This window comes from Thunnus maccoyii, chromosome 15 (genome assembly GCF_910596095.1).
Source record: "Thunnus maccoyii chromosome 15, fThuMac1.1, whole genome shotgun sequence".
NCBI classification, from domain to species: domain Eukaryota; kingdom Metazoa; phylum Chordata; class Actinopteri; order Scombriformes; family Scombridae; genus Thunnus; species Thunnus maccoyii.
The window spans coordinates 15,260,612-15,285,529 of NC_056547.1; the positions used below are offsets into that span (position 1 = coordinate 15,260,612).

Genomic DNA, 24,918 nt, shown 5'->3' on the forward strand with positions numbered 1-24,918 from the left:
GTCTGGCAAGCTCACAATGACCAAAAAAAAAACCCCCACTGTGACCACAAGACATCAGAAAGTTATTGGTGTTTGAATAAGTGAATTTCCCAGAAAGTTGAAATACTGCTTTTAAGGGCATTCATATTTTTTCCCATAATTGGTACAGAATATAGCTTGTTTTTTCAGGAAACTTCTTGTAAAATGATTAGGGAATTACTCAGAAACTACAGACTCGTTAAATAAAGCGTAACCTTCTGGTCTTTTGCTTCTGGAAGAAGCGGAGGTGAAAAACAGGGACAGATTAAATGGGTGAAATCACTGATGAAGATGAACTGCTAGAATTTTACCAAGGCCAATTCAAAATGGTCAGTGGCCATCGATAATGGCCAACTACAGCTTGGTGTCTCTGAGCTTTAACAGCACTTTCCCCTCTCGCTCTCTCCTTGGTTTAAAATATGCATGACACAACATCTCTTCCCCCCCCACCAATCGACAGAGAGAGGCGGCGAGGGAGAAACGGAGACAAAAAACAAAGAGATGAAGAACATGGGATGAAAGCAGACAGAAATAGAGGATGGGAGCACGGTGAAGAGCAAAAGACAGAGAAGAGATTGAGAGGATGAAGAAGCCAGACAAAGGGATATGCGCGGAGAGCAGAGATAGGAAGACAGTAGGCATTCTTCTCAGTTAATTGGAGAGCTTGTTAGGCTGACAGACTGAAAGAAAGACTTCATTGGAATAGGGCAGCTCATTAGAATCAGACCGGGTTAAAGCCAAGCCTCGTTAAGGCCGCAGTTTGTTCGTGTTCTCCATTGACATCCATCTACCAGAGTGCTGATAGTGGATCAACACATGAAGCAAACCAGAGAGCTACAATAGGGCTCAATGAACTAAAATAATGGGTATTAAACATAAGTAATCATGTGTGTGAATACAGATAGTTAAACTGTGTGAAAGATTTTTCTTCACGCCAGTAACAACATGTCAAATCACAGTTAGACTACAACTAACTACTGTATATATTTTCAAAGATTCGAAACTCTTGTACAATTTCCACACAATTACCTGAAATATTTGTTTCAACTATCCAAACTTTTCAGATTTGTTTTTGCATCCTGTTCAGAAACCTGAGTGAGGATTTTAGGTATTGTGTTTCTGGCATATCTGCTGGGTTACGAAGCATATTTCCAGTTAGAGGAAATGAAGAGGGGATGTTGTGCCAGAAAGTTTGCCAGCTGGAAGTGAGGGTCCTCATTGCTCATGAAGAAAAATACTTACTCCAGTAGTTCATAGTTGGATTTCTTGTCAAGGGCGTTGCCTCTCATCTCTTTGAAGAACCTCCTGGAATTTAAACCAGCGAGACGAGGAGAGATAAGAAGGTCAGCACCACTCACTGCGGTCACACCCACATTAAAATCTTTGTCAAAATGTTTCAGGTTTTAAAATTGTTCTCACACAGCACAAAAGACACATCGCAATGAAATTAAAGATGACATTTTTTAGAGTGTTGCTCTGAATAATGAATATCGACAAATGTTGGCAGAGTTATCAGTGTAGCTGAGGGGCAAACAGATTGTTTGACACCATAACAACTCAAGTTCTCAAAAAGCAACTCAAACTGTCTCTCTATTTGGTGGTTTAGACTAGAATATAGCTAAAATACAGACTTCACAATGTTTCAGAGTGACACAAGAAGTTACGTAAAAAGAAAATAGATATCGACACTGCATTGTAAACAAAAGTACTGAACTGGAAGTCAGTGCTGTGAGCATGTCTTACCTGATTTCTAGACAGCCCAGTTTAAGAGCTACGTCTTGCTCAACCTGCTCCCCGATCTCTGTCATGTAATCGTTCTTCACCTGGAAGACACACCACCAAAATATGTTTATAAACAACTAATGTCAGGCCATTTATCTAACACACAAATACACACACAGCCCTACTGACCTAGATTACTGAGAGGCAAACACACACAGTCTTCTAGCAGTGCCATATGTCTCACTGATCACAGAAATGACATATGTTCATATGTTCATGTGTGTGTGTGTGTGTGTGTGTGTGTGTGTTTACCTGGTGGTAGAAGTAACTGAGTGTAGGTTTGTCTTCTGTAAACTGCTGCACAAAGCCCTTTGGGAGATATCGGATCCTTAATTCATACCTACAGAGGAGAGGAAGTAAAAGAGAAGTGGCAAAAAAAAATTACCTACAGGCTGAGGCACAAGATTAAAACATCAAGAAAACAAACAAAAAACATGAAGGCGATGATGGTAAATAGAAGGAGAAGAGAGAATTGAAGGAGGGTGGTAGAGAGGCAGAGACATAAGGAGGTGAAGAAAAAAAAATATATGCAAGAATGTAAATAAGATGAGTAGAAGAGACACAGACAGGCATTGAGAGAGTTGTTGACTTAGTCAGACAAAGCAGGCATCTGGTTCTCTCTCTCTTTATGTCCATAGTGCAAAAGGTCCTAACCATATAATAGTATTAGCACCACAACAACCACAATAAAGGTACTATACACCAGTGCATTAACATCCAAACTGCCAAACCAATACAACCACAGCGCACCACACACAAGGCCTCCAAACAACACACAACAGACGGGTCACACTGTTTGGCATGACAGCGTTTCCAATAAATCACTTCTGTTGCTTTGGTAAACAATAGAGAAGACTGCTGAAGCTAGTTGTTCAGGAAAACAGCAACTTTGTCTTAATTTACAAATGTCTAAGAAACTGCTAATGAAGTGCAACCTCACAGTTTTCCTTGAATGCATTTTCCTCAAGGACCTGCACACACTTGACGTGAACTTAAACAACACATTGTCTCTTAAATCATAACATTTGTGCACCAGAGCAGTTGTGGTGAAAGTATTTAGATCCATTACTTAAGTAAAAGTACTAATACCACAATGTAAATATACCTCATTACAAATCAGAAAGTAATTCATTCAAAGTCTTACTTAAAGTATTATCAGTTAAATGTACTTAAAGGATCAATGTAAAAGTAAGCTATTATATATTATATTATTAAATTGTTAAGACTATCTGTCTAAAATAGCTGTCTAATAAATGTAGTTAAGTACAATATTTCCCCCTGAAATGGAGCAGAGTATAAAGTAACATCATATGATAATACTGATGTAAAGTACAAATACTTTTAATACAGAACTTGAGTAAATGCATTTTGTTACTCTACTTTACCACTGCACCTCAGTAATATCCTTTTTTTGTCTTCCCCTGCTGGCTGTGTAACACCAACTCTGCCTGTGAGCCAATCAAATAGTTACAAAACAACAGCGCTGTAACAAAAATGCAAATTTTGACTGACATAATACTTATTATGCAGCATGATATGTCGCAGTGACTACAGATCTAAGTGATCAAACAGCCTCGTGTTCAAGACCTCGGTGTACAGACAGACTTTGTGTTCTCTCACCTCCACTCCTCACTTGGTCGTGTCTGTTCATATTTCTCTCTGACGTGGGAAACACCCATATCTGGATGAAGCCAGTGCAGTTGGTCTCTGGATTGGCTGTTGCTGAGACGAAGGCCGAAACATGACGTCCAGCGCACTTTGTGGATGTCTAGAATCTTCTGGATGATTCCCTAGAGACAAAGAGTAAATGATTATATTTTTATATACAGAACTGTGCAAAAGTTTTAGGCATATATGGCTTTTAGGCTTAGATGTTTAGATTCTAAACATCTAAACAATTACACACAGTTTAAAGCAGTTATGAAACTGAACGCTAATAGTATTGGCACAGGTGTATCAGACTAAACTAAGCTAAATTACAATGCCTTTCCCCTTTTATCTGTGGAGGGTCAACATATTTCTATCAATGTGGTAATCTTTTAAATAAAACATATCCAGTGGACAAAACATTTATCCAGTCTATAAATCAGTCAGTCTGCCAACTGTGCTAATGTTTATGTCTGGAATTTTGCATCAGGTCAACAATAACATCAGTCTACGTCTGTGTATGTGTGTAGGTGACTTCAAGCAATTGAACATGACGTTCCCACCCAAACAAGTTGACAGACATCATACACACACGCACAATAATGCTCACAGAACCATGTGTGTTCCCTTGTAAAACGCTAGGGGGTCTGACCTAGATACTGAAGGAGTGAGAGGAGAGGACAGGAGAGGAGAGGAGAGAGATTTGCAGTGGCGCATCTTGCATGACCACTAAAGTTTGAGCAGTGCAAAGTCGTCCCTGCGTCATGGGAGTAGTGGACGTCAAAGCATACTGCTAAGTAAACCTATACTGATACACACACAGAGGGCGTGCCCTGGGGTTAGATGTATCTGCTAGCAAAATATTCTCATTGTGCCGAGTGTCCTTTATCAGAACAGACAGCCGGGACCTTGAGCTGAGGACAAACAACAAAAATCCACCTTTAAAAACTACTGCCGGGGGGCATGAAATCCAGTGCAATCACTCTGCACTAAATATTGCCACTGTGAAGGTTATACAGTTTCAATAGAGTAAGGCTGGTAGTATTCTATATATTTCTTAAACATATATAGATTATTAAAATAATAAAACCTACAATCAATAGATCCAACTAAGTATTGTCTATGAAGCCAAAGCGTGATATATCTTATTCCTCTGTCCCGCAGACCTCCATTGTTATCTGAAAGTTATTGCAAACACAGAAATGTTTGCAATAGCTTTCAGATAACAATGTTGCACTAGATCACATGTTCATTCAGTGCTGTAGTTTATTTTCAGTTGATCCCACGTACATTAACGTACTGCTGTACTATACTCGCCACACTTTTCATGGGATTTGCTGACAATCAAAAAAATATAGAACACCAGCCTTATCCTTCAAGACTATCAATTTCATTCAAAGAGATGCCTTCCCTTGTGTTTTTTCGCTTTGAAGGGACAAAATCAGTTTGTGTGTCTCCTCTTACCCTGACATCGGTTGCATCTCCGTATCTGATATTGGAGGACCAGCAGCTGTTTTCAGTGTTGGTCTCAAAGTGATGGAAGACTTTCAGAACCCTGTCCATGGAGCCGGCCATGGTTCGGTCTGACCCCCCTGCGCTCAGCCGTGACTTGGCACCTCCCAGAAGGGCATGATTCAGGTTTGGGTCCAGGTAGGGCGTCGCCATGGTTTTCCCTGCTGACACTGCCGCTGCTAGGTGTCTGTCATATTCTGTGGAGAAGGGAAGAGAAAAGCAGAAGTTGGTGAAATGAGAGAGAATAAAGTACTGAATCAGAGGAGATTAAAGGAAACTTTTGAACTAAAGAAGACTAAAGAAACCAGGAAATATTCACATTTAAGAAGCTGGAATCAGAGAATTTAGACATTTTCTGCTTTAAAAAAATGACTCAAAAAGATTATCAAAATAGTTGGTGATTAATTTAATAGTTGGCAACTAATCAATTGATCGACTAGTTGTTGCAGCTCTAGTGAAATGTGAAAAAACTGAAAAAAAAAATGCTCATCATTATTTCTTAAAGCACAATCAGCAGTCCAGAAGCCAAAAATATAGAATTCTCTGTCATATATGACAAAGAAAAGCAGTAAATCCTCACATATCAGAAGCTTGAGATAGGTTTGGCATATTTACTTCAAAAATGAGTGAAATACTATTTAGTAGACTGTATAACTGACTGATGCTACATGTTTTCTTCTCCACTCTGCTGTCAGTTACAGTTCGAAGCACTTGTGATGTTGTGGACGTGAATCCTGTCCTACTCGAAATAAACACTGTACAGCAGCTCTTGATGTCACGTAATACTGCAGCGAGATGACAAACACTGAACAATGAGACACCGGAGAGAGAAATAAAAAGAGTGACGTGCAGTCCAGGTCAAGGCTCGATGTGTAAGCACCCAAATCTAGAACAGAAAGAAGACAATGCACCTTGGGTAGCCATTTTTCCTGTCGAAGCCCTGACATTGACACACTTCCTGGAATTTCATGGCAACCACCTCTTCTAGGGTTGTGTGTGGCATGTGCGTGTACAGATGTGATCCTGACACTGTGTGGAGAAAGATATCGAGATATCTCGCTGACTCTCTTTTTCTCCTTCCTCTACTTCCTGTTTTTCTCCCCTCTCTCCTCCATTAAAGGAAAATTGATATGCTCTAGCAGGTAATTACACCTGAGAGACAGACAGAGAGAGCGGATATACAAACACAAACACACACACGCATAAACACACACACTTAACTCGGAGGAAAGACTGTAAAGTTGTTGAAGGATATATTACAGCAAAAACAAAAATGTGCTCCAAAGTTACTTTGCCAATTTCAAATGGTAATGACTTTTATGTCGACAAATCACTCCACTGGCTTTCAGCACTCCAACCTGTCTCTCTGTCACACACCCACACACACACACACACACACACACACACTTTTGCAGAGCACCGGTAGCCCTGGCGGTACACTAAGTCAGTTCCCATGGAGTCAGATGTCACACTGCAGAGGGGCTTCATTCTAATTATGTTTGTTCCAGTGAATGTGTGTTAAAAGAGATTTCATTCATACCTCTGTCCCAACACATGGGGAAGGGGCTGCAGCCACTTGTCGCCATGGAAACACATGTCTGTCCCTGCCTGTGTCTGTCTGTGCCGACGACAGACAGGCAGCTTGTGGCTTCACAACCACGCATCACACAGACAACACATGCAACACACTTCTTGTGTGCAGATGTTACATAAATAAACACACACTAAGACCCTGACACAACTGCGAGGAAACTCAAATAATAATACACACACACACACACACACACACACACAAACACAAACACACACACAGACAGTCTCCGAGGCAGAAGTCTCCGACTTTTGTCAACAGCTTGGTTTGCCAACAGTTTCTTCCAGAAGGATAACAGCAGAAATCCTCAAAAAGGTCAATATTTCTGGTCTTTGTAGAGAGTCTGAAGATGCTACAGAAAACACTTCAACAGCAGGAGGAGAGGATACATAATTTTCAGCTTTGATCGATCTGGAAAACAGGCATATCCTGTTAAAAATTCTTCCTTTAAAGAGTCTACTCTGTTGAGTGTTTTGAATCTTTTCCTGGAATATCCCCAGAGATGTAAAGTCACTTTCATCCACAAACTCCTCGTCCACTTCTCTTTTATTCCTCAGCGACGCCTCTCTTGATAACAACACACTGTTTGTTTATCGGCCGATTTCTGCCCCATGCCTGCACTCCATAGTTACACAGTTGCCTTGGAAGTGTCAAGCGGCCATCGCTTAGGAGAGGGTTCGGGTTATTTCCCCTCAGTGTAGTCCCCGTGATGGTGAGAAGACTGCTCCTCCAACAAAAGTTTCACAGCCAAATCCAACTTCTATAATGTTGATCAAATGCACATTCACTCGGTTAGTGGTCACACAGACGGAGAGACAATTACTGTTCTCAGTGGGAAATAAACAGAAATTTATCTTCTTCTCTGGGAAAGTGAGGAGAAAGAGTGCGCCAGACAAACAAAAGCAACAGAGACAGAGAGGAAGAGAGAGGCAGAGAAGTGCAGAGACACTGGGAAAGGCAGCGATTGTTTCGGGATGAATGAGAGGAAAAGGAGGACAGAGCAGAGCAACTGAAAGTTGAGTGGGGAACGAGAGAGGCTGCTAGAGGAGCAGGAGGAGCCAGAAACTATTAATATGCTAATCTCGCTGGTCTCTTGTGTTCATTGAAAAGCCCCTCCCACTTGTGTTTATGAGGCTGACCTCAGAACAGCCCGTATGCTGGACTAATAACAGAAAAAAAGAGAAAAATCCTTTTAATTAACTACTCAAAGAACTTAATATTGAGCAGATAACTATTTTATTCGCTGAAGATACAACAAAAAACAGACAGAAATGTAAAAATAAAACCAGGACAGAAATAGTTATCTATTACTGATCAGAAGTATAAAACTAGATCTGCATCATCTCCCACTGTACACACACTCCTCCCAAAACCCACTGTTTGATAACAGACATGATCAAACCTCTAAGGCAAGCTGTCAACATCCCCTGCAGGACCTACACTGGATTCTGCTCCTGGTCCAAACCCCAGACAGGACAAATCAGATTGGTCTTTCTTTTCTAACAGAATATATTAAAATAAATAAATCAAATGGAAAATATTCTCCCAAAGGCAGAAGAGAAAGAGACGAGCAGCCATTGCCCTAGCTGTGCCTGGCATGTAAACTAGCAGCTGCAAGCAATATCCCGATCACTCCACTTCCAAACGCCGAGGTTTCAATCACACTTCATAATGCACTTTCGCTCAACCTGTTCTTTGAGTTCATGCTATCTTCACTGCTATCTCTCACAAAGGCTTGTCTCCAAGGCAGCGTGCCTTCGATATCCTACGAGCAAGTGGCACCTATTGCTCTCAGTGTAACTACTAACCAGATGCCAGCCTCCATTAATCAAATGGACATTTATATGGCTGGAGACGTCCTCAACTGAAGAGCTGAACAGACTTCAAGGAGTTACTGCACACGTAAGATGATTCACAAAGCCAATGCACAGAAACTTGAATCTTTAATGCTGCCTTACGCATAAGACAAGCTTAATGAACACTGTTTAATGTGTGTGTGTGTGTGTGTGTGTGTGTGTGTGTGTGTGTGTGTGTGTCTCGCACGTGTATGCGTTTCCTATAATTTGTGCTCCATCTCAGGCACTGGCCATTGTTACAAAAATCTGGTGGAAGCAGGGGGGTTTTAGTAATGTGTGTGTGTGTGTGTGTGTGTGTGTGTGTGTGTGTGTGTGTGTGTGTGTGTGTGTGTGTATGTATGTGCGTGTGTGGACTATTGAAAGCCTTTTGTCAGAGGGCCGGATGTTGCCATGAATGAGAAGAGCTCTTTTGGGACTGAGCCAAAGTCTCTCTCCCTCTCTCTATCTTGATTTGTGCTTATAAACATCATTATTTTAACAGGGGAGGGAAATGCAACACCTATAACCTACTAAATGCAAATAAATACTGAAAGGTGCAGATAATCCTCTGAACTGTAACAGCTACTTTGATGTATCCGTGCATGTTTTATCAGTGAGCTATCAGTGTGTTCACATCTAAGCCTTGAAGTTAAAATACAAAAGGCAATTTGAATTACAAACGTTTTTCACATTAAAAATGCAAAATGTTTTCCCTGCTTGTAATCTACATTACTCTTCACCTTATTACCCCCCTGTCAGAACTAAATGCAGTGATGAAAATGTGTTGATATTTAGTCATAACTCATTTATTACAGACTATGTCAAGTACAGCTCCTTCCCTTAGTGTGTAATACTGTATTTAGGTTGTAATTAAGTTCCATTGTTGTTAAAACACATTTTATTTTAGTGTCAAGTCTTCTTAAGTAATTGACAGTAGACATAATTTAACATCATCTCAAAATTTGGGTTTTAGTTCTGCATGTCCTCTGGCATTTAAAAGAAAGTCTCTTGAGTAAATATAAACTTAGAAAAACTAAAACTCTTGAAGACACAACCAGAAAACACAATAAAACAAGTGAATCTAAACATTTGATCAAATAAAGCATAAAAAAAACAGTAATTATCCCTAAAACACACTCCCAAATTGGGCTTCTGTATTACCAATTCCACTTTTATTTCCTTACGTCCTTTACTGCTGGCAACAAATACTGTTAAATAATACTCCGGAGAGAAATGACAAGGTGGAAAATGTCAGATGAATAAATTACTCTGGCTGATACTCGAAGTGAATAAACAGCATTTAAAACATGTCACTGTAGTTGTGGACGGCCAGATTCTAAATAGCATTACAAAATTCCCTGCATTATACAACAAAACAAACAAAAAAAAAAGGTGCCATAGCTGTTAACAAGGCAGCACAGCGGTAACTTAATTAATTAGTTATAACTGGGCAGTGAGGTCTACTTTCATGGTGTGATGATGCTACAACATGTAAACATGCTCCCCTGCTGCTGGGACTTTTAGCTGTCTTGAAAGAAACATATTTTGTCTCTGTTATCTACAGTGTGAAGATTACAATTAGTCACACACTTTATCTAGAGCGATGTTCAGTCTCTGACTCACTGCTGTCTCCACTAATGAGACCAAAACACGCTCGCGCACACGTAAATAGTCCCCACTCTCTGTTTTCTCTCTTGTTTAGATGTCTTATGAAATCTAAAACATGACTCACATATCAACACATCATTAGTGTATGGTGCTTATTAGCTCAGGCTGTCAACAGAATCACACACACACAAAAGTGCATTCAGTAAAGAGCAGACAACAAAAACGGGGATTTATTCATCTTGTATCATGCCTAACTTTTGTGGATCATAACTGGAATTAATCTGCAGATGTTCCTGTTCAAGATTAGATCAAACTTTTATATATATGTCAGTTGTTGAGCCACGATCAAGGCCAAAATGTCGTCTGCAATAGACTAGGTAAGCTTTGTTTTTAGCCTAGCTGATTGCCGGAAATGCCTTTTGCTAAGTGTTACAATAGGCTCATAAGGAATCTTATTATTTATTTGAATTCACAACACAATCCGTTCCCAAGGTACCGAAATTTGGCACCGATTGATCTAACATGGCAACAAGGCATGATTGGTTTTCCCTTGTGGAGAAAAGATTCCAAACTGAAGCTGTTGTTGATCATTTGCAGCCCCTGCTGGCTGGTTAAGAGGAATGAGGGGTCATCACTCAGTGGCGGTATAAAACAGAGACGTCAATGGTGGTATAAAATAGGTTTTTCAAAAATTGTGAATCAGAGCAACCACGAGAGGTCCTTGTGCATAAAGTCATAAACTTGCACAAAAAATGTTAGGCTGATGGGTCCAGTAGTATGTGAGATTAGTAGATGCACACATGGACACACACACACACATACGACCAAACGCATGATCCCCACCAGGCATAATAATTAACCATAAATAAACCCAAATTAATAAACTCATAATTGTGACAGTTATTCACGGTGCATTTACCTCTATGTGAAAAGTGCCCTGAGATAACTTCTGTTGTGGTTCGGCGCTATATAAATCAAGCTGAATTGAATATAAGTATTAAAATAATACTGAAATGAAACTATTCCTCGTCTGTTCTCCATTAGGGACCCCTGGGGGTCACCTGACGCTGCTTGAGCCGCTGCTACCAACTGTGTGTGAGTGAATGAAGCAGCTGTACGATCATTAGATCATCAGTGCTGTAGCAGCTGTGTACAAAACAACATGAGGGTCCAGCTACTCACCTGTGTAGTAGGCAATCCTGGAAATATCTGAAAGACAAACGGAAAAAATGAGTTAATTTACTTGTTAAATTATGAGCCACTGCATAAAGAAATCATCAGATCAGTTCCACAGCAGGTGATTTAAAATTAACTGTTCATTGGGTATATTTCAAAATAGATCAATATCCTGATGAAAAAGCTACAGGATATTGATTGAGAAAAATCTATATCTCATTGTTACGTGATTTACCCAAACCAAGCTAGTTTAAAAGAGCTAATTAAAAGGGGGAGAAATGCCAAAGAACAGCTATTCTTGATGTGTTCAGGCCTTGCAGCTGTGAGATGAGGACGCTGGACTTCAGCTTCATCTACCCTCTTAACTTTATTTAAAAAGGTTAACTACGAGATGTGATGTAATGGTTTTAGATTTTGCATGCCTTTACACTTTTGAACACAACCGTATAACATCCAGTGTTAAAGGCTAGTGCTGCAATGATTAGTCTATTAATTGATTGACAGAAAATTAATCAGCAACTATTTTGATAATCGAATAAACATTTTAGTAATTTTTTTTTAAAAGGAAAAATGCCAAATATTTGCTGGTTGCAGCTTCTCAAATGTGAGGATTTGGAACTTTTGTGTAAACTGAGTATCTATTTTTGACATTTCATTTGACAAAACGAGATATTTGAAGACATCAGTTGGGTTTTAAGAAATAATAACTGTTTTCTGACATTTTATAGACAAATAATAATGAAAATAATGGTTAGCTGTAACCCTAGTTATGGCAAGAACATGCTCATTTGGCTGCACGTAGGCTGTTTCCTTTATATGTATAAGAATGTTGAATTCAACATGTTGGGTTTGCATGTTTTTTTATTCCCTGTTTTGAACCCCCCTTCCAACAGGAGTCGATTCAACCAATCAGCTTGCTTGACGTGCAGGTCAGCATGAGGAGCTGTTTTGATTTCGTAGGTGTGTGCATTGGCTTCTCTGCAACATACTGTTATACTCATAACGGTCTTCTCTGCATAAACCTGCGCAGATGTTTTTGTGTATCTTTGGAGAACCATAAATCCAACTTTGTCAATTTGCTTTACTATTTTTATTCTTTATTTTGTAGGACAGGCAGCTGTGACATGATTCATTGTGGTTAGTGGGGGCTTTAAGGGACTTGCCGTTAAAATGTTTCTCAAACTGAGCATTTTGCATTTTTTACACTTTTTTTTTTGGATAGAAAAACTTTGTATACCAGGCGTATTGCACAGGCCATGTAAAAAGATATATATTTGGACACAAAGTTCAATATTTCCATGCTAAATACTGCACAAAATGCTCATTTGATTGTACGTTGGTAGAAAAAGCGGCTGCCGTATTATTGAGCAGCTAGGTACATTACACTGATACAGCTCCCAAACTCCCACAGGAAGCCCAGTAGAAGCCTTCTGGGTACTTGACACCCAGTTAGAGCAGTGATATAGCTGTGTGTAGGCAGAGGTCAGGAGGATAAGTACCTCAGTGCTATAGACACCCTGATGTACACACATATACATTCATGCACACAAACACACACACATACACGGGGTGAAATCACAGCAGGGGTCATCAGTGAAGATGATGTAATGCTAAGAAGAAAAAAACCCAGCAAAAGGAAATGCCAACAAGGTGACTCATGTGTGTGGATTATCTACAAGCCCTTTGTAATATGAAACCAGGAGCAGTGTGTAGGTGTGTGCGTGGTAGTGGCAGCAGGAAGGAGGTGCAAATATGACACCGTTAAGATAAGCACTGACAATCTCCAGTAACATTTTACAGTATTTGCAGTTTTAACACAACATGCACAACTTTGCACAACACCAGTTTACTGATCCATGAATTTACAGGAACACATAGTTAATCTCATTTCCTCGTGTATCATCCCTTCCATAAGTAAGGAAAAGACGAACATTATAATAAATGGTTGAACTATATCTATATCCTAAGTGCCTAAACCGGATCACAGTAAACTGATCTGGGCTGTTTTATGATTTAGAATCTGCCTCAAAGTGTCTATAATTACATCTAGATAGATCTGAAACCTACAGACACCATCTGTCCTGTAGATGCTATGATAGCTTCACTCTGCCCGTTTGTCTTTCCCAGTGTAAGTGAAGTGCTGTGCAGCCTGAGATCTGCAGCCCTGCTGGCACTGCGGTGGTCTAAACTCCATAGGTGACCTTTCAAGTCTGAGAAACAAGATGAGACAGCACCTGAAGAGCCAGAAAAAGGCAGTCAAACTTCATTAAATGACTGGTTAGAACACATTTTACACATATTGTCAGCCTCCGTGCTTATTTAATTCAGCTTTTGGCTCTTTTTAACTGACATTTTGTGATTCATAACATACAATTTATTGATATAAATCATTAGGAACACCACAAACTTTAGTTCACTATATGAATTTTCTCAATAAAATATTCTGCAGGAGTCCCAGCATGGTGCTAATTACAGATCAGCCTGTTTAACAGCCTCCACTGCACATATTTTAAAAAGGGGGCCCTCGGTCTCTCTAGAGTGTGAACACACTTGCCACTAGACTGGCAGGCAGCCCAAAACACCTGCTCCTCAAGCTGTCCTCAAGATCCACACAGACACACAGAGGAGAGGAGCAATGATTCATTTTACAGATTTATACAAAAATGTTATTGCCTATCCCTACAATTATATAGTATTTGTTGTAAAATAGACGACATCTTGTAAAAGTCCACATTCTGAATCTGAAGATAAATCCATGGCACAATATCCTCTCACTAACACCAGCTGTTTTCCTACTGTGATTGTGGCATACGCACACAGTGGAGTACAAGTAAAATGAAAAGGGGAGTTCAAGCAGCACAAATCCTGCTGCACAAAGTCTTGCGCCAAAACACAAACAGTTGCCCTCAGAATTACATCTGTGCTCACTGAAGAAGACAAAGAAAACTACTGATAAACAAATGTGGAGACGTGTGTTTATCACAATTCTGAGAGTTTAACATTCAGATTTATATACTTCTGTATTTGTTTAATACTTGTTGGCCCTTTTTGTTTGGCATATATTGCTGTTTCTCTATCAAGGACAGAATGAGAATGAAAGGTGAGTATGTGGGTGCTCTTACTCAGCTGTTATTACTGCACACACTAACACACAAAAATAGAAAGGAAACTGTAAATTGCCAACAAACTCACCTTTACAGACAAATAAATCTAAACACAGACACAACAAAAAACTCTGTTGAAAGTCTCAATGTCTGCAAGCTGTGTATAATTGTGACTTAACCACAGGTTTTTTGGTATGGGTAATTAGATGGAACAATCAAGAGACAGTCTGCTCTGCAGTGATGTCTTAAATACTGGTCTTTGATCTGTAGTTTTCTGGAAATCATAGTTTAAGGGAAGTCAAAGGGTATTTCTTTGCTAAGGATAGTGGTGTGCTTTAAACAGACACAAATGAAACACAAAACGTCACAATCCGAGGGGTTAAAAAGCATGAATTTGACAATATTAAAACATAAAAAGGTCTGATGCTCAGTTGAAGAACAAATTCTCAAATGAAATGACTGTAATTAAAGCAAAATGTGTGTTTTAAAATCACGACTTGATATTTTTCCTCTATTTCTAAGTAGCAGCTTCCATTGCATTTGTATGTTTGTGTCCAAGAACTTTGCACCAGGCTCAGATTCAGTTTGTGGTGCTCTGAATACACATGTTTATGTAGAATAGAAAGGCTGAAGCAAGGAATAGAGACAGATGTTCTCTTTCCCACAAAAAAAAACATATTTATATATATATATAACAGTTCTCCTGCAGGAATTGAATGAATTAACCTGAGGAGAGCAGTCAGCTGTTCTGCCTCGTTGCTCTGTGTGTAATGGTTAACCTTCAAGCTGAGCTGGCACACACTGATGTATGTGTGTGTGTGTGTGTGTCTTTGACCCTATGGACAAAGGGGTGTTACTGGAGCGTGCAGTCTCACGATGCAACAACATAACGCCTGAGGCACCAATCACACCTGCCAGTCACACACACAAAACAAATGCACAGTGGTGTGTTTGTACTTTAAATTATATATTTGTTGGCGAAGGTTTTAAGCAAAGTTTCAGCCTTGACATATAATTTTATACAACCCAGGGCAAGTCAGTGTTTTTCATGACTCAATTTAGAGTGGAAAAGATAAATAATACCGCTGTGGTCTGCTGAGTTCTGTGTAGATATGGCTGCAAAGATAATGTATTCAAACAGAATCACATGTGCTTTTTCTCCTGTCATTATTCACATTCAGATAAACATTGTGCAATTATTCAAAACCTGTCACACCGACATCAAATAAAATGCACTGCAGACACACACACACACACGCGCGCAGATGATGCATAAGTCTAGATAAGTCCTACACGCATGCAACATAATAAGGTCACGTAAACGCATGACTGCTCATACACATTTATCTGCAAAAGCGCACACACTGTGACACACACACATTCACCCGAGTGTGTATAGTTCAGGTGCAGTGATAAAGCTAACTGGTTTACTGGAGCGGCACGCACGTTTATGTATCACACACGCACCAGATACACTATGTATAATTCAACACAACAGATTTGGGACGGGTGAACTGGTGAGATAGCTAAAGCTCTGAGTTGATTTTTTTTTTAAATGATATCAGTCTCTTGTTTTTTTTAAAATATGCATAATAAACCAATAAACCAATTAAAGTCCAGTCCCAGTTGAGAAAAAGGCATATATTTACACTTGCTTATCCACTGAAAAAAAGATTTTTTGTAGAAGAAGGAAATCAAATGCGACATGAAATATTGAAATCTAAAGGCGAGCTAATGCCTCTTAGATTCTGAATGAGAGCAAACATAAGGAAGCTGGTTTACGTGGCTAAAAATTAGCGTCGGAATTTTATTGAAAGCGCAATACGACCTACTGCAGACTTAAAAAAACACTTTTGTTTGGTACAGATCCCTGCAAAAATCACACCCTAATCATTTTAATGTTTTTTCAATGAAAATGAGAATAATGATGTAAAAATGATCATTCCCTCTAATATCGCAAATGGAATATCAGTCAAAATAATTGCAATTAGATATTTTTTTTTAAATCGTTCAGCCTCACTAAAAATGAATACTCAGTTCTGATTGGCCAATGAATGCGAATCATCACTGCTCTCAGGTTTACGTTCTGCTAGATCGTAGAATTTAGTTGAGTAGCGTTGGACCATGCTAATGCATCGTAACATGTATATTTAACTATGCTAAAAATGGCAACAAAACATCCAGTTCTGATCCTTCATATGGGAGTTTTAGTGCATTTATTTTTATTTTATTCATTTTTTCACATCAGATTAGAGCACTGACGGACAGATTGTAAAGTACTCTTGGACAATTTTGTTATTTGACCTGAGCTTAAAAGTGAACTATTACCCTTTATTCCTTTTTATAACCATCCTACTGGCAAGCACATGATCAAACACTCTGTGTGTGTGTGTGTGTGTGTGTGTGTGTGTGTGTGTGAGAAGGAGGGAGACTGCTAGCTACTGTATGCTTCGTGTTTAGCAAATTTCCATCAATAATGAACCAAGATCAAAATATTAACACACTGAAATATAGATGATCTAACCTAGAAACAAAATGCCGCAGGGGGGATTGTTACTTCATGCCTACATTTACACACACACACACACACACACACATATCCACATGCACGCGCGCACACACACACACACAAATGTACACAAAAATACACACTAACACCTACACCCAGAGCCACATGGGAAATACTCTACAAAAGGATGAACACTTGTATTCAAACACAACCCACTAATTTGACACACATATGATCTCTCCCTCGCACAAACGCCTCCCCCACACACACACACAGGCAGCACTAATCACCATCACTGCACATGCACACTTTACGTTGAAGCCTCCTACATACAGACACACTTACATCTGCTTTTTTAACATACTAGCTACACACGCATAACTACACACTCCTTCATCATAAGGATGGTAGATGGTACTGTAGGTCTGCAACTAACGATTATTTCAATTGGTAACGATTAATCATTTGGTTTATAAAAAGTCAAGCTGACATCTTCAAATGATTTGTTTTTGTTGACCAACAGTCCAAAACCCCAAATTATTTCATTTGCAATTATATTTAAATGAGAAAAGCGACAAAATTGTCAAAATTAATCAATTATCAAAACTGTCAATCGACTAATCAATTAAATGACTTATCATTTCAGCTCTAGTTCCAATTGAATGCAACTGTGGTCATGTGCATGCAGGTTTGTGTATTGTGCACTTTTGCCACATTCTTCATCCTCCTCCTCCACATCACAATCATCATCATCACAGTTATAAATACCTCGAAACTGCATTTCAACAACAAAATACTACAACAAACAATCAACAATATATTTCAATGTATACTTTATCTACCAGTAATAACAGATTTGTTCTTTAATTTAAAAACACAACTAAACTTTCCCAATACATACAGTATTTTTACACACACACACAAACTCAAACACAACTGTTTAGAGTAAACACAATTTTACACATGCATAAAACATACATGCGCACATAACATATGTTCACCCGCATGCACCCACCCACACACACACACATACTACTGTATGATAAAAACCCTTACCATGGTAAAGTCCTTCCATTTAAAGGCCCGAAGAGAAGAGAAGAGAAGAGAAGAGAAGAGAAGAGAAGAGAAGAGAAGAGAAGAGAAGAGAAGAGAAGAGAAGAGAAGAGAAGAGAAGAGAAGAGAAGAGAAGAGAAGAGAAGAGAAGAGAAGAGAAGAGAAGAGAAGAGAAGAGAAGAGAAGAGAAGAGAAGAGAAGAGAAGAGAAGAGAAGAGAAGAGAAGAGAAGAGAAGAGAAGAGAAGAGAAGAGAAGAGAAATGAGTGATCCTCCACAGCTGACAGGCAGCTAAATTGGGAAAGCCAAAATCCCGGGCTTCTGTGGTCTTTGGGCTAGTGTTGTGCTAGCCAGCTAACTCTGTAATGATGTCTAATGTCAGCTTAATCTTACAACTCAGCCTCCTCCTCCTCTTCCCTCTACTACTACAACTACACTGACACACAGATACAGAGCGGCATGAGTGGGAGTAGAGTAAAGGGAGAGAGAGAGGGAGAGAGAGAGAGAGAGAGAGAGAGAGAGAGAGACACAGAGAGAGAGAGAGAGAGAGAGAGAGAGAGAGAGAGAGAGAGAGAGAGAGAGAGAGGAGTAATACACAGCCTACGACCGTGAAAGGGGGGAGGGAGACGAAAGAGAGAGATGGAAGGAGGAGGAGGAGGAGGAGGAGGAGTGGTGTCTTTGTCTCCCAGGAGAGGGAGGGAGGGAGGGAGGGAGGGAGCCAGATGTACAAGACACAGAGAGAGTAAATGAGAGAGAGCGAGAGAGAGAGAGAGATAGCAAGTGAGGAGGGAAAGACAAGAGAAGAGAAGAGGTGGAGAGAGATGATGCAACAACTGCAAGAAAAGAAGTGAGAAAGAGGGAGGAAAGGAGGAGTAAAAAGAGAGAGAAAGGCAACAATACAGAGAAAAGAAAACTAAGTGAAGAGGAACTAATGTAGATGCAAAAACTGAGCTGAAACTGACATAACAAGGGAGGGAGGATGGAGTATGGGTTATTCAAACACTGTGTGTGTGTGTATATGTGTGTGTGTGTGTGTGTGTGTGTGTGTGTGTGTGTGTGTGTGTGTGTGTGTGTGTTGCCTTTGGCTATTCTGCCTCTCTGACAGAGACGCACCCCTGAGGAGCTACTCAATTAGTCATAATGCAATGTTCTCTACTCAATGCTGTCCAACAAAATTTATAGTAGTACTGAAACTCTGGTGTAGTATTAGCATTAAAACATTTCTCACAATATGCATTCCTAACTGATGGTTAAAAAAAACTGACACTACTCTTTTGTATTTGATATACTGACTGCTATCTTTGACAATCACCCAATGAGGTCACATGTTACCCTTTTGTATCATCACTTCACCAATCATCTTTTTTTCTTTTCTTTTTTTTTTAAATGTAGGGTTGATATAGTTTTATTTCATTTTGTGCCAGATGTGTAGCAAAATAATTGTGTACCTCAGGTCATTAGGACTAATAATCATAATGACAACACAGTACATGGAGAAATAACACTAATTTTTGCCACAATCAGCAATATCTGGCAAAAGACTCCCATGAGCAGCACCACCTCATTTCGTAAAAATCTGGTGATTGGTTGCAGGATGCATAGTGATGAGGTAATGTATCTATTTGTGGCTATGTAAGATTAATAATTGTAATGTCGATGGTGATGATTAGTGCCATTTATACACCTCGGTTACATGTAAGGTGTCATTCCCACCAAATCCGGCAAAGTGGCACCTTCTCACAGAGGTGTGCGGAGGTGTGGGTGTGTTTATTTGTGCTTTAGAATGTTACTGCTGTGAAACAATCAGAAAATAACGTTTTATTTCTCAGATTCACTCCTTTGTTCTCGCTACCGCTGCTCCCTCACTGTCAAGATCGCTTGACCGCCGCTGCTCTCTCTCTCTCTCTCTCCTCTCTTTTTTAAAAATTTGTCGGGAAGCCGACAACAAGTCTAGCTTTATTTTTAACGTTATCAAAAGAAGAGAATATCCTCCCCTCGTCCTAATAACATCTTTGTACTCCCTCATGCGACAATGCTACATGTAATGTAAATATAGTCTTTTTCAGTCTGCATGAATAACTATATAGAAATAACCAATCTTCTCGCTGATGCTCTCGTTTGCTGATGTAGGTCATATAGAGGCATCAGTATTAAATTTAGACTGTTTCATAACCAGTTAAAAACTCCTCCTTGTCAACTTTAAGACCTTATCAAATGTTTAACTTATTTTTTTTTAAAGATAGAGGACAATGTTGGTTGGCAAAATACAACAAAATAAAGCATCGAGCTTGTGAGAGATGTAATCTCACCTGCCAGCACTGAGTTTTATCTGGGATCACAGAAGAGTCATAATGCATTTAAGAGCATAAACATCCTTGTCCCAAAGGCAGAAATCTGTTGTTGCTGCAACTTTTCTATATGTGGCAGTTCTCCATTGTTTGTGCCTACAGATACGGAGCCCAAAACGTGTTCAAAGTGCCATGAAATCTGTGTGCTGTCACTGATTCTAGGTACTACATTCAGTCTGTCACAGCACATTAGTCACACTGGACACAAAGTCTATGAATGAACCATGGCAGAGAGAATCCCTCTCTCAAACACACACACACTCATACACAAGCAAACAGGCAGATGGACAAGACAAGAGTTGCTCAGGAGTAAAGCAGATTAATGGGCCACTGGATTAGTAGGCCAAGATGTCACACACACACACACACAGCCCATACTCCGACTCTCATTTAGAAGGTGGATTTCGAGCCCTGTCCCTCTATCTCACTCTCTATCTCCATCAGCTCATCCCTGCTTGATGAGTTGATGTATTAACATCGCCCTCTAGTGGCACTGCATTTTCTATTGGTGTGTCGTGGTAGGAGAAAATCTTTGCATGCTGTAGGATGAAAACTCTACAGGGTTTTTCCTGAAGTATATTAGCTACAGGATCTACCTGGTTGGGTTAAAATAAGTCCTATATTTCACATGAACATCTGAAATACTGACAAATACGTTACATATGTACATTAGTGAACAAATCAACTTCAGGTAGTAAGAAAAATCTGCGAAAATTTCATTCATTATATGTCATCTCTTTCTAAAAAACAGCCTAAGCCAGGTTTTCTACTGTTTGCAATTGCAGACATTTATATTAAAAACATGTTTTTTTTAAAAATAGAAGAAAAAAACAACATTTTAACAAAAGCAAAATAGAGAGAGGAAGACAGACAGACAGCCTCGAGACTATTCTTCAATGAACCTTTGTTAAAGGAGAGCGCCTGCTGGTGACTAATCACGCACACAGACACATATATTGATACAAAGACACTGTGGCACTACACCCATATCTGACCTCAGCAACAACTCTAGTTTATGGCAGCACACCAGCCAGTGAGTATGTGTGTGATGTCATACCCGTGGCTCGTATCCAGGTGTTTCGCTGGTGATTTCTCTCTGTGAGTTTCCCTCTGATCTATTATGACTGTGAGTTTTTGTGTTTTTTTGGGGGTGGGGGGTGTGTGGGTACATAGTGTTAGTGTGTCTGTGGCTGTGCATGAATCTAGATGAGGTCATATGATTGGTGAAGCAGACACTGATGTCTGCCTCGGTCTCTCATTATCCCTCTCTCTCTGTGTTTCGCTCTCAGTGTTAAGTACCTGGCTTTGCCCGACTTGTTAAAGGTTTAATGTCCAGTTTTCAAAACCTGGAAACAAGACACGTACTACCAATAATAACGTCTCTAAACACCCTCTAAAATACAAATACAAAGTTACATTATGACTGAGTAGATTCTCACCCCCAACACAAGTAATGTCATTATGAGTGAGACTGTGTGCTAAAATGTCAAAGTTTTAATATTCAAACTCTCTGGTTGAGGCTCATGATTCTTGTATGGGACTCTTCAAGCTTATTTGACAGTAGCAGTGTGGACATGTCTGCCCTGTCTGTCTACCTTGTCTGTTTTGACTGTCAGTCCCAGTCAGCTTTAGGGATGCTGTTGTGTAACCGTCCTTCTGACCTTCACAGTGGAGAGGCGAGCAAAAGGAGAATTGTTTTAATCCAGAAACCACACAACACCAAGTCTGTCATCAATTATAGGTGATGAAGTCATTCTTTTATTGTTTAACTAATGCTTGTACAATATGTTCACTAACTTTCGGATATATAAATGTTCAAAACTAATTGTTTTACCAGGACTGGACGCTAAATGTCAGAGATTTAATGCTTGAGTTACAATTGTTCTCTTAAAAAGGAATATAGTTTGGCACTGTTGGGAAATATGCTTATTTGCTTTCTTGCCCACAGTTAGATGAGAAGATTAATACCACTCTTATATCTCTACATTGAATATGTAGCCACAGCTATAGCTTAGCTTATGCACAACTACAAATGAATGGAAATGGGGGGAAACAGCTAGCCTGGCTCTGCCAAAACATAACAAAGTCCACCTACCTAAGTTCACTTATTTTGTTTGTCTAATCCATACATTGTTTCATGGGGGGTCATGTGTTGTGTCTACTACAGTTATGTCTACTTCCTGGAGTTGTCACCATGAGGTTGCCAGTCACCCAGTGGAGACTCCAGGAAGTCACAGTACTCGGGCAAGAAATATTCCTGTACGTAAAACCACAAATTGTCACTTTTACACTGCGGTTTTTGTACAGATGAAACAAACGAAATAACAATCAAATTAGTGAGCTTTAGAGATGCTGGTAAGCAGATTTTGTTACTTTTGAACAGAGCCAGACTAGCTGTTTCCCCCTGTTTCCGGTGTTTATGCTAAGCTAAGCTAACTGGCTGCTGGTGGTAGCTTCATATTGTCGGTTTCACTCTTCTTATCTACAGTAGCTCTCAGCTAAGCACTTTTCCCAAAATATGTAACTGAGGTAAGATCAATTACACCAGTCCATGTATTTTTATTGCTTGAACAAAGTCATGTCTGAGACATATGCTGAGATTTCATACTTTGTGGGCAGCTGGACAAATGGACAGTCACAGTAGGAGGGAAAAGAACAAATACCAAGAGTTTTTACTGAACAATAGCTTCTGAGAAAAAAAAAACATCCTGCCTATGAAGCTAAAAGAGGATAGTTTGGTTTATGTCCAGTAAGTACTAAAATATTTTCTATATGCACAGGTACATATGCTTTCATGTATTTAAAAATCTAGGGACATCTTGAGACCCTTTCTCCTTTACCCTCTCCGTCTTCTCCCCATTTCTGTTTTTCTCTCGTTTCTTTTCAGCCATCTTTCCCTCCTCCCACCTCTGTCTCTCTGTGTGTCTATATGACAAAGCCTAACAATTACTTCTTTCTCTCTCCCTCTCTGACTCATTGCAATGTAATTACACTGACTGTCCTCTCAAACACCACACACACACACACAGAGGGAGAGAGGGGCAACTTATTCACAATATCTGTGGCTGTAATTCGTCGTTTCTACACTGCTGTTCAGTTGCTGCTCAGAGAAAAACTTATGGAACAAGAGGACGGTCATTAGTTTGTCGAGTCATGTTGGTTGAGTCAAGGAGGATGTACTGTTTTTTATGCACACACACGCATACGCACGCACACACACACACAGACACACACATATACCAGGGGGAATCACTGTGTTTCACTTCCATTCATCACAAGCTGACATGCTGCACCAGTGACCGGCATGACCAAAGGTAGTGTGTGTGTGTGTGTCCGGGTATGTGCATGCCTCAAGGAGGGGCAAGTCATTAACTATGATGTCATTTCCTGCCATTGTAGTGCATTTCACACAGCAAATACTGACTCTACACTGCACAGTAGTCCATCTACGCACATACACACACAAACTAAAAACAGCTGTATTAAACCATGCTAAAAAAAAAATCAAGCATCTATTATACTCATGCAGATGTTTTGTAATCATGATGTAGAAAAAAATGCAATATTGTACACTGCGTCATAGCCACCTCCATGAACAGACTGGCTGGCAGAGGACAGGAAGTCATATTACACACTCTCAAACACAATCACCAAATTACACTGTTATTGGGATTCAAACACTACAAAGTTTCAATATAGTTTCAGGTTATAAAAGAAGAAGAAAGTGACTTCCTTTCAAAATCTACAGCAGTGAGTCTGACAGCTGACACGTAGACTCTCAAGGGTGAGTCCTATGTTATTATTACATTACTCACAATGTTGTCTAGTGTTTTAAAGGCACACAATTGGGAAGTCTTGACCACTGGCAAACCTGGAACAAAACATGGATCAGAAATGCCTAAATTGTCCCCAGTTGGGATTAAGGATGCACCGATTCAACATTTTCTCTGGGTATCTGCTGATATAGAGTACCAATCCCAAACCAGAGGTCTCTTTCTGCAAAATTCAAGATCTGTATACCTCACTGCCTGGAACTCAGTTTAATTTACGGTAACATGAGGCCAGGGATTGGTGTGGCGCAAAAAACTGGTGGTAGAAACACCAAACTTTTATAATAATTGATGAAGAGACTGTATTTAATGTGGATCAGTCACATCATAGCTAATACTCAATCTGCTAAATAAGTGAATCATATTGGTAAATCCTTAAGCAGCATAGCCTTTCTTTTAATAATTAATTGATTATTAATGTGGCCGAAAAAAAAAAGCTTTCAGTTTGCATCCTTAATTATAACAAAATGTGGACTGTTAAGGGAAATGTTTTGAGAGGAAACCGATCATTACGCCATTATACAATAATAGTTGCACAGATATACATAGCCACGCACAATAAAAACACATGCTTACATAGCCGCAGGTGGCAGGTGTCCACCATCCGGCCTTTATTATCTTACTAAAACATTCCACCTAAATTAGCAAACAGACACTCATGCAAATCCCACGATGTGCACACAGATTTGTAAATCTATCAAATGACTGAAATTGCTAAAACTGAGACAAGACAATGTTTATCCAAGTTATCTTGGATAAACAGTCATTATCACACAAACAAGCATGCACAAACATGCACACACACAGGCGCGCACACACACATAGCAACACACACATAAACACTAAGAGAGGCCTGAGTAGTGTTGCTGCTGTCGAGAGGAAGAAGGCGTTTTCCTCTCGGCTCCTG

At 39.6% G+C, this 24,918-nt stretch overlaps 1 protein-coding gene across 9 annotated transcripts in view; it reads right to left on the reverse strand.

The window, feature by feature from the left end:
* Positions 1-24,918, reverse strand: part of ptk2aa (protein tyrosine kinase 2aa) — a 68,854-nt gene that overhangs the window by 39,754 nt on the left and 4,182 nt on the right. For all 9 annotated transcript variants that reach the window (XM_042434741.1, XM_042434748.1, XM_042434746.1 and 6 more), the window contains exons 2-7: positions 11,176-11,202; positions 4,912-5,156; positions 3,421-3,590; positions 2,053-2,140; positions 1,762-1,841; positions 1,261-1,323 (exon numbers count right to left, since the gene is read on the reverse strand). In XM_042434741.1, the coding sequence (XP_042290675.1) occupies positions 1,261-1,323; positions 1,762-1,841; positions 2,053-2,140; positions 3,421-3,590; positions 4,912-5,112 (602 nt within the window). In that variant the 5' untranslated portion in view covers positions 5,113-5,156; positions 11,176-11,202. The remainder of the gene's footprint in view (positions 1-1,260; positions 1,324-1,761; positions 1,842-2,052; positions 2,141-3,420; positions 3,591-4,911; positions 5,157-11,175; positions 11,203-24,918) is intronic.